Genomic DNA, 11,290 nt, shown 5'->3' with positions numbered 1-11,290 from the left:
TATTTTTATTGTGGCATACCTGAGATTCCTTTTGCTTTCCTTTGCTATAACTTTTTATTAATAAAAATATATACACGGAAATTATAACAGTTATGTTATTGTCAAACATTTTCTGTTAAATTAACATTTTGCTCGATATACCAACAAAAAAATAATATTTCATTGTTAAAAAAATAATAAAAAATAAATACAATTCTTCTAAAAAATATTTAATACCTTAATTTTTTTTATCATTAAATTAAAATATTAAATTATTTAATAAAAGAGTATAATTGAGATAACGATTTTTAAAAAATAAAGAAAACATCAATTTGTTTACAAATTTCAAATTTGTTAATTTTGAACATAATGATTAATGAGGAGGATGCATATGCTGAGATCGACGCTTGCCTGCGATCCCACTGTGACCGTTCCGATTCCAATGTTGGCAGTCTTTGGAGTCGTCTGACACGTCTCATTTTGCTTCTCCTTCTGCTTGGCTGAGTCGCCGGCCTTTGGTGTTTTCCCGGGTGTCGCACTAGTATTATTAACGTTGTCATAGAGAGACGCGCTGGATGTGGCCGCTGTTATCTTGTCTCGTCCCGGCGTCATGTCCATTTCCGTGGATCGTCCTATGGTCCGTGGAAGTGTAGATGGCCCTAAAATAGCATGGCCAAATTATAAATTATAATATAATTAATAAAATCATATTAATTTATGTTGCTATTATTTATTTGACAAAATTTTTCAAAAATATTAAAGTGTTCTATCTGTCAAAATCATACATACTGTAAAACAAGTATGTAAAATTACATAAATAATATGTGCAAAAATTATGCAATTTATAGAGAAAATATATAAAATTGTGCGTTTTTATAAAAAATAAAACTTTTATCTCTAATTTTATTATAATATAAATATAACTTTATATTATATAGAAAATTACACAAAAATAATAACATATTTTATAGTTTTTAAAATGTGTAATTTTTACAATATTTGTGATAATATAATGTGATGATATTATCATATATATTATCATATATATTTACATTTTACGTTTGTACATATCGATAACATAGTTTAAAAAATTGTACATAATTTATAATTATGTACCCAAGCAGAACAACAAGTCATTATAATATCAGAATGACATCAAAATGATTCCAAAATGATCATCAAAAATCATTTTTTAATCATTTCCGATTCATTTTGACGTTATTGACGTTATTGACTTGTTGTTCTACTTGGGTAAATATTTCCATAAATTTCAATTGTAATAAATTTATTTTTGAAAATTGTTTAATTACTATAAAAAAGAATAATTTGATTTGTACATAAATTGTAACTTTACATTCATGTAAATGTATATATGTAAATACACAAATAATCTTTAATAGTGGGTCCTAAAATTACTCAATATAATCGTACTCAATATAATTTTACATGAAAATGTTTTACAGTATATGCATTATAATGAAAAATAATGAAAGAAAAAAATACATTTTATAATTATTTCATTCCAAATAATATAGAAATGAATATAAAAAGAAACGTAATATAAATATATAAATTATATATTATAAATATAAAAAAATATTTCATAATCGCACGTACCGCATGGACTTCGGTATCTGGTATCTTGGCTGCGCAGTCGGGCATATTGTTCCGGCGTCATACAGGTACACTGAGGTTCCCTGGATCGGCTCGGTGAGGCCGGTGTCGATAGCGGCTTTCGGCGTGTTTTGATCTTCTGCTTGTTCGGTGGCTCGAGCTTCAACGAGTAAGAAGAGGACGCTTTCCTTGAAATCTTGAACGATGGTGACTGTATGGAAAATTAACTAGTGACTGCAAATGACCTAAGAAATCGAATGGGACTTGTATCGGACTTGTTGTGTGTCGCCCCTAAAAGTATCCCCCTAAAATATCTCCGCTCAACTTCCTTGCGCGCGACCCGGAAAGGAGAAAGGAAATAGGCGGAGAGACGCGCTGAGAGAGTGATAGCGAACAGGATTGTGGCGATGATGTATAATGTAACAAAATGCGTGTCTCAAGTGTAACATCACTAAACTTACGCAGCATTCTCTGAATTGCTTTGCGTCTATGGGAGACGTAAAGTTCAGCCCCCACGTATCATTTGTCACTGTATCCTTCCAGTAGACAAAGCACTCCGATGCTTGACCGATACGCGTACCTTAAACACAATTATTATCATATTAATTATTGCAAGATTTATTCGTATTAAACTCCACAATTCTTGCCACCTTCAATTGCTGTGATATTATTCTGAAAGTAAAGTCAGTTTGCGAAGATAGATACATTTTTGCAATATTTTTTTTACGTTGTTGTTCTTCCTTCTATAAAGAATCGAGATTTAATTAGAGTATCTTAAAATACATGTTGTAATTATGGCTCACCTGGCTGGACCAACCGGACGTCTAGAATCTTATCGACCTGGCTATTGTACGCGGTGATATGGAAGACGCATTCCGGCGAGTCTTGGATGCAGGTGATGTTCACCGGGACCAAATCCTCGGACACCTGCTGCCATTTGCTTCCACCCCCGCTCGAGTTTACATGGAACACTTCGGCCCACAGCCTAAAAACTCTCGTCATTACATCGTGTATTACGCCAACACAATTTTTCAAACATCGATACACTTAAGGAAAGTTCTAAGGAAAGAAAATAGTAGAGCAGGCGTGACACAAAAATGAGAAAAGAAACATAAGAATGGTCCATATAATCTAGAGTATTCGATTTTTCGCTATATATCTTTATCGATAGTCGATACTACGTTGAAATTGCATAAAAATATTTCCGTATGACGTCGGTCGTTTTATTTTCAAACGGATAAAATAGAAATCATCACATGCGTCGGTGGAAAATCACATATATATTATGTGCATGCTACATCTGCATTTACCGCGTAAACGTCGAGCTTTTTCTGTATTAAAATTACACGATCCGTAGATATTTATTTTTAATTCCGAAGAAACGATATCCATTGAATTTTGTACATCAAACCAATGGACAAGAAGGTATGATGTGATACTAAAAATACTAATAATCATGCGAAGCGTACGTGTACAGGTGAAGTGTATAAAAGTAGATAATATATATAAAAATACGTAAAAGTGTGCATTTGAGAAGTATAAAAACGAGAAGTATAAAAATTTAAAAACAATGTGGCCAGGGAAAAAGTATTCAAGGCATAATTTTTTTTTTCATCAAATGAAATCCAGGCTAGTAGCACAAGGCAAAAATAGCAGAAAAAGAACAGTTACTTCTGTTATCGAAACGTAAAGCGCGGTTTTCTTAGTGCATATTATTTCTCAAAAGTCCGTTCAGGAATATAAAAGAGAATGTATCGAGATCGCACCAATATTATGTAACTTAATCAAGCATATCACGATCCGAATAAGAAAAACGGGCTATCGGCCATGATAAATGAACTATCAGCTCGAACAACTGGACAAAAAACAAAAGAGACAAACAAAAGGAAGGTGAGGATCAAAGACATAAGCACCGTCAAATAAGACAGCTAGAAGAAAGCACAATGAGAGAGATAAAATTAGAAAAAAAGGAATTTAATAAAGAAAATATGAGACAGTCTGGGTGATATGAATAAAACGCAACATCTGATGCGACGTTCAGCTGCAAAGATATATAGCTTCTCACTGTGCTACGAAATAATATATCAAGTACGGATCTTTGTATACTGCATTTTTTAATAAATGCTTCAGAGCACTTGCTAAAATAAAATCAATAATCATTAGAATAACATTGCACTGTTAAAAATGTCATAAAATTTAATGTACTTTTAAGTTACATAAATTAAATTCAATTAAATTTTGTGACACTAAATTAAATTTAATGTATTTGCAACTGAAAAGTATATTTGTGTACATGTACATAAAATTTAGTGTTTTTATAAAATTTCACGATGTTTAATATTTTTTATTAAATTTTATGTAGATTTGCATAAAATTTAATGTAAGTAAATGTTAAATTTAAGTTACTAATAACTTTATTTTTATTGACAACATTAAATATTTTTAATGTATCTACCGTTACATGTAACGGAAGCAAATTTCTGTTTTTTTAATAGCGATAAAATGTACTAATTGTATTTGAAAAATTCAAATTAAGCTCTCGTGAAACTATTTTCTTAAACAAAATAAATTTTTCTTAATGCTACATACATTAGCTTTCTCTATATTGACAGAGAAGTAAATGTTTAATTGAAGATTCTAAAAAGAGACATCGGTACATAAATGGAAACTCATTAATTTTAATCGTGTGAACGTCATCTTATCGCGTGACTTTTTAACTGCTTAAATTGTTATCAGACAATAAAAATGTAATCATACAATAATAGCACTATCTTTTTTAATAAATTTATACATTTAATAAATTATTATCTATGGAAAAAAAATTTTATTCTCATCACATGTTTTATTCTCATGCATATTAAGAAATATCAACAACGAAGCAAAAAAGATAGAAGGAGAGATGAATAGATAGATAGATAGATAGATAGATAGATAGATAGATAGAGAGAGAGAGAGAGAGAGAGAGAGAGAGAGAGAGAGAGAGAGAGAGAGAGAGAGAGAGAGAAGGAAGAAAAAAGAAAGAGGAGATAGAGACAGAAAGAGAGTCAGTATAATGCATACAATCAAGGGGTGTATGGTAATCATTGAAGAGAAAGAGTGGTAACATGGTCGAATGGAGAGTGATTCAATGGTTGAATGGTATGGTATGCGCACCTCTTCCTGTCTCTTAAGCTTCCGCACCTGAGCAAGTGGCCAGTATCACCCCTGCGTCCTCCGCCGCCGCCCATTCCGCCTCTGGCACCGGCCTGCCATGGGCTGTCCTCGTAACGATACGTCTTTGATCTGATTAGGGGTGCGCAACTGCAGGAGAGCTTGTTGCCCATTCTAACTGCTCTTATTCCGGCTTAGATCCCGCCACCTGCCTGCCCCGCCGCCACCACCACCACCACCACCACCGTTCTGCCTGCGTCACCACCACCCTCGTGATGCCCGTTCGTGTTTCCGGCTCGACACGCCTTAGCACGTATCCGCCCGTTCTGTCCTCCCCGTTCCTCAAGATATCCGACCTGATCCTTCTCGCTGCGTCTATATATTTTTCCCTTTCTCTATCTCTCAATTTTACCCCCTTCGGTTCCTCTTTGACACACTTTCGTGGGGCTGGCTTGCCTCTGTCGACTTTTGGCACCGATTTCCACGACGCCGACCACGGTCGGTGGTTTGACGTTGCTTTTTTTTGCGCGGTTTGTTCCTTGAATTGTGTGTATTATTGGGAAGCACTGTATGTAATAGAGACAATCCCAAAGTTATCAGAGAGTGGAAGGAGGTATCTTTATTGTCACATCATTGCAGACATCGATAGTCATCAGCTTGTCCCTGGCATGATTACTGTAAACAGACGCAAATCGATTAGCCGTGAGAAAAGTGCATTTCGAACAACATCATTCGTAAACTATTTATTTTCGTATGCAAGAGAATTATTTGTCAATTATAGAATATTATTTTAGAATATTATTTTTTTTTATATAGTATTAATTTTTTATTATATACAATATGATATTTATTTTAATAAAATTATTATAATAAAATAAATACGTATTATTCGATTTTATATATATTTTATTGTATTTATGGTATTGTGTATTTATGGTATTATTCTATCAAATCAATAATGTATATTGTATACATATAGTGCTTCTCACACTTTTTACCTTTATTAAAAAATAATGATTAGCTAAACTAAAAATTAAATTGTAATATATTCATGAATGTAATAAATAATCGCATACAGCTCTTTGTTATTATTCTAATTATTAATTCATTTACGATATACTTTATAGTTATAATTTAACTTATTATTGCATGTTTTATGACATAAAACAATAAGTAATAAACAAATTTTCAAACTAATGTAAAATTATACTAATAGTAATATATTATGTATTTTAATTTCTTGTTTTAAGTAGTATAACTGACGTTATAATCAGACTGACGATCACTTTCCTTTTTCTTACACATAATTCAATTTTTCACTAATTATTTACAAAAATGCAGCTTATTATTTAATAAGTAATATTTATATGCGTATTTAAAGTAACAAATAATTTCAAATCTTTGTAAATATTTAATTAATCGCATTTAAGTAATATGTCTGACTTTGGTCAGACATAAACGGAAATTATTCATCGATTAAAAAATTATATTCATCAGAAGTATTGTTTCCAATGAAATAGAATAGTAATTTCAAAAATTATTAGTTAAAATTATAAACTTTCGTTTAGTTCAATACGTAAATAGATGAGTTTTTAAATACAGCTGACCACACAGATGTCTTAATCACTTAGAAATCAGACTTCGCCAATTCAATTTACATAAGTTGCAAATTTGTTCTCAAGTTTATTAACATATTAGCAATATTGAATTTTTCAATAAACTAATTTATAACACCATGAATATCTATCAGCTTTAGAGATGCGTCGGGGATCAATTAAACTTCGGTAAACTAAACCCATCTCGGCAAACTTTAGAAAGGATGCAAGCTACCACTCGCCGTATTCATCCAGGCTAAAATTTCTCCATGTTAAATAACTTTAGCAACGTTCGCTCGGCTAGTTTTTTTTCATTTTCTCGCATATCGTTCACGTTTTCTTGCGATGTATACATTCGCGACATGCCATCGATTATAGCGAGCACGATTTCATCGTAGCATTTGACCGTAATCGTCAACGTCAGAGGGGAGGTCAACAACGCGAGGCATTGTACAGATGTGTATCGCGGATAATAAAAGGGTAGCGCCACTGGAGGGTTACTGAACCGCTCTTGTCGGCCACGCAATACATCATTTCTTCCGGGGATGCTCTCGACAATGCCGAAGTATCCTGGGCTCTCGCAACGCTCATCTCGCAACATCCATCACGAAAGGATAGGGAATCCTTTGGATCCTCTGGATCCTCTGAAGCCGGATTAAAACATTCCTATTAAAGATATCAGTATAGTTGACAATTATTTTCAACCGTGTTCTATATAGATACAAAAATGGCACGCGAATGATCATTCCAGTCGTTAAAGATACATCTAGCGATCATTCATCATTATAATATTAATTTTTTTGATAATTTTGAATATCAATAGTTTCTAATAATTGTTGCTTTTTAACTCTCTAAGGAATGAATCTATAAATGTTGCAAATTTACAACGTTCACTTTAAAATTTAATTCGGGATAAATTTGGGATAAATTCGAGATCTGTGCAAATTAAATCCGTGCAAATTAGTTATATTTAAGTACAGACGATGGAAAATGTAGTATTGAACATTGAAACATGGTACTTTTACCCGCCAATTGAAAGTGTACTCGATATATATTAATAGTGTAAATATCGATAGATTCTTTACTTATTGCAAATCATTTTTTAACAAAAGTAGTTTTTAAAAAATTGTTTTTTCTTTAATTACAAGCTAATGATGTCCTTAAAAGATTAACAATGAACAATATTCTATGAATAGTGGATGCTACTCCATACAGTACAGAATTACAAATAACATCTTCAAGATTTTCAAAAGACGTCTCGACATCCTAAAAATCGATGATTTCAAAATATCCTTCGAATAAAGTATGCTATGTAAATACGGATTATTATCATCATATGTTAAATAAAATAGATTAGATAGATATAGTCTTTTTTCCATTAATTGGTCATCCACCTCTACAACCAACCAGACCCGATAAACTCGACACATTGTTTCCGCCTGGGGAGCCGAGCCGAAGGCGGAAAATTATTTTTAGACCGTCGGTTGTCGTTACCTAAGCTTTTTACATCATCGGACCTCCGTCTGGGCAAAAGCGCGGATTCACGCGCGACGCGTGTATGCCGCTTAATTGAACGAGAGACCCGCGATTAGAGAGAGGATAAATGTCAAACGGTGCGTGCACTCATGACCACCGGGTTTCAAAGGATTAATTACGGAGACGGCGGAAAATCGCGGTTGTGTTTGCCGTCTACAAAAATCACAACACTGCCACCACGTCGTCGTGGTAACCGGCACGCATGAACGGATCAAAAACGATATCGGAATGTATAGAGAGGAGGAGATTGAAGAATTCTGAATCACCAGCGATTCGTCTGATAAATACGCGTGGGCGTAGTATCGAATGAAGGTATGGTGGTAAGAAACCTTAGTTGAGCCTGGGGGTTCCCTCGTTACACGAAAGTCGGAAGGTATATGTATCGTCCACGTAAACGTGAGTGTGAAGGTAGAAAGAGGGAGAGAGAAAGAGAGCTCTCTAAACACTATATCGATTTCGGTGGCGATGCGGTTATACGTCGTCCGTGACTAAACATGAATGGTGGGTGCACGTTCGTGCTTCCTGTTCGCGTGAAGCCGGATCTCCATACCATTGTGTGTCCAGGTAAGCCAGAAGATTACTCGTTTTTATTTTGTTCATCCGCGTTTGACTGGTAGACATACTCGCTACAATTAAATTCATAAACTTTTAATAGGAAAGGAAATATATAAAATAGAATATTAATAAAAGAATAGAAAATAATTGAATATTATAAAATATTAATATTAATAAAAAAATTAAGCTATTAATATAGATGCGATGATCTAAAATAATTTCAGAAAGTTCAAATACTATAAGATATGCGTAAGATATAAATACATGAGACGTAATCGCATAAATAAATTTTATTATTCGTTACGCTACAATGTCTAAGTCTTTTTTTAGCACAAGCAAAATTTCATTCTTTTCTTAATAAAGGAGGATGGAGTCCAATTCTCCTCCCCCCTCCTACTAAAATACTTCGTAATAATTAGATAATGTAATTGAGATGTTGAAAAGTAACTCTGAATTTTTCCACATTTTTTGAAAGTAGAATAGTAAAAAACAGATAGTAAAAAAAACTTGAATTAATAAAAAAAGACTTAGATTGCAGATGAAAGATTAAGATTAGTCTGTGTAATAGAAGCGTTTCCATCAATTAAACACGGTTGATTAGAATGAAGATAAGCAATTGTTCCTCTCTTATTTACTCAGAATTTTGATAGACAATTTAATGCGAATGACGTGAGCGAAAAGAATTCATAGCGTGTCCGATTAAAGTCAATCATCCATTTCGAGAAATGTAGAATGAGTTATATACTTTCCTTTCTAGAATTTTACAAGAGAGAGAAGGATTACTACTTGGATAGCCTTTTATGATTGTTATTATGATAGTTATCGATTCATATAGCGAATATTTGCACGTGTTCAAATAGCAAAGTCTTTCGGGATCAGAAATGTTTCTATCTATAGCGATTTAATTAAATTAGAATACGTGAAATTATCAAACGCGTTTCTTTCAAAACATATTTATAATTTTCAAGTATATTCACAATTGAAAATTCATAGTCAATTTAAAAAAAATATATATTTACTTCTAAGCATAAAAAAAAACAAAGATTATATATTTTAATATAGATTCAGGATTAAAATTATTTTGGCATATATTTGTACAGAAAGAACGGTTGTGTTAAAGTATCTAAAAATTTAGCCAAATACAGATTTCAGAATAATTTTATTGAATCAAAATAATTAGTAGGATTGTCAAATATAATGAGCAATGTTGCAAAAAATTTTGACATTCTAGCTTGAGAGGCCTATACATTGTTTTGATTGTTGCAACAACGTCATTTTCAGACCAGTATTTAGCTAAAATTTTTAGATGTTTTAGCAAAATTATTCTTTCAATCATTAATCGTTATTAACAATCATTATTTAACATACCATATTCACTGATATTCTTTCCTCTCTCTCTCTCTCTCTCTCTCTCTCTCTCTCTCTCTCTCTCTTTTCTATAAAAAGTGGGGATATTCTTAAAACTGAATATTCTCGTCACTATACTAAAACGCAATATAGGATCACAAGAAGGTCATGAAGAATTTATGCACTTCCTCCACGACGCACGAAAAAGAAAATCAAGAGTAGAGCCAACGCCTTGACGACCCTTCGTAAGTTTTATCGACTCATGACTTTATCCATGAACGTGTTATGTGAACCGAGAATCTTTACAAATAACTGTAGAAAAGACGATCTAGCGAAACACATCATGACACTCAATAAAGTTTGAAAACATCAAAAGATTAGGCATTTCCACTGATATTTACATTCGTCTTCGAAGTGTCTCGCGATACGGACCGGAATCTTCACCAAATCAAATGAGACTTCTCACAAATATGTTACAGAGAAGATCACAGAGGTTTCACGTCGTTTCTTGTTATAGGAGCGCGGACGAAGAAGCGACGCGAGGTGAGCCAACGCCTTTGTATTTAGCCTCGTTATCGACTCGCAGAACCTGATACCTGGAACGTGTCCTTAGGCAGAGATTCTTCTGAAACGAGACGATATCAGCGACGAGGAATTAGATTTTACGTCCAGCGATATCCGGTTCTCCTTCTTGAGGGTAGAGGCTGCTCGCTGCTGCCGCGGCAACGCCTCTTCTGTCACGTCAACGTTAGGTACAAGAAGTAAATAGGTAGATATGCGAAGAGAGAAAGAGAAAGAGAAAGAGAGAGAGCGAGAGAGAAAGAGAGAGAGAGAGAGAGAGAGAGAGAGAGAGAGAGAAAAAGAAAGAGATAGCGAGAGAGAACGGGTCACGGTTAGAGGTACACGTCGCTCCCTCGTCGCGAAGCGGTCACGGGGAGACGCGGAAAACGGAAGCGGGAGCGGACGGAGAGGTGCGACTCCGCCTAGTCGCGCGCGCGAGAGACACCTCACCCTGGGTAAACACACTGCGGGATGCACCACTACCACCACCACTACCATCACCACCAACGGCACTACTACCCACCACCACTACTAAAGCGACACCGGTGTACGTACGATCAACGCCCCGCTACCCACCACCTTACCGAAGGGAGAGAACGTCTCTCCTGTATTTCCTGCCTCCGTCGTATTTCCGTCTGGTTCCTTTCTTTCGACGTCTCTAATTGTCTATCTATCTATTTATCTATTTCTCTTTTGCATTCTTCTCTTTTGTCTTTCTTTCTCTCTCTTTCTCTCTCTCTTTCACTCTTCATCTTTCTATTTATCTACTACATCCTTATCCTTCACCTGTCTGCGTAACGATGACTCACACTCACCCACACGGCGACGCTTCCTTAGCTACCTGAACACCCGGTTGAACAGACCGGCCGCTCCCGAGAGAGGAGCACCCTGGCCTGGTGCCACAAGCTAGAGTCCTTTTGCGATGACACACCACTACCGCGACGAGGAAAGAC

At 34.6% G+C, this 11,290-nt stretch overlaps 1 protein-coding gene across 4 annotated transcripts in view; it reads right to left on the bottom strand.

Moving 5' to 3' along the window:
* Window positions 1–5,384, bottom strand: part of LOC108694458 — a 38,067-nt gene extending 32,683 nt beyond the window's left edge. For 3 of the 4 annotated variants that reach the window (XM_018203975.1, XM_018203978.1, XM_018203976.1), the window contains exons 1-5: window positions 4,747–5,384; window positions 2,397–2,578; window positions 2,055–2,173; window positions 1,597–1,804; window positions 391–638 (exon numbers count right to left, since the gene is read on the bottom strand). In XM_018203975.1, the coding sequence (XP_018059464.1) occupies window positions 391–638; window positions 1,597–1,804; window positions 2,055–2,173; window positions 2,397–2,578; window positions 4,747–4,916 (927 nt within the window). In that variant the 5' untranslated portion in view covers window positions 4,917–5,384. The remainder of the gene's footprint in view (window positions 1–390; window positions 639–1,596; window positions 1,805–2,054; window positions 2,174–2,396; window positions 2,579–4,746) is intronic. The other variant, XM_018203977.1, reaches the window with a different exon arrangement.
* Window positions 5,385–11,290: the final 5,906 nt, after the last annotated feature.

The sequence above is a fragment of the Atta colombica genome, unplaced genomic scaffold, assembly GCF_001594045.1.
Source record: "Atta colombica isolate Treedump-2 unplaced genomic scaffold, Acol1.0 scaffold12, whole genome shotgun sequence".
NCBI classification, from domain to species: domain Eukaryota; kingdom Metazoa; phylum Arthropoda; class Insecta; order Hymenoptera; family Formicidae; genus Atta; species Atta colombica.
This window is presented reverse-complemented; position numbering and strand designations above follow the sequence as displayed.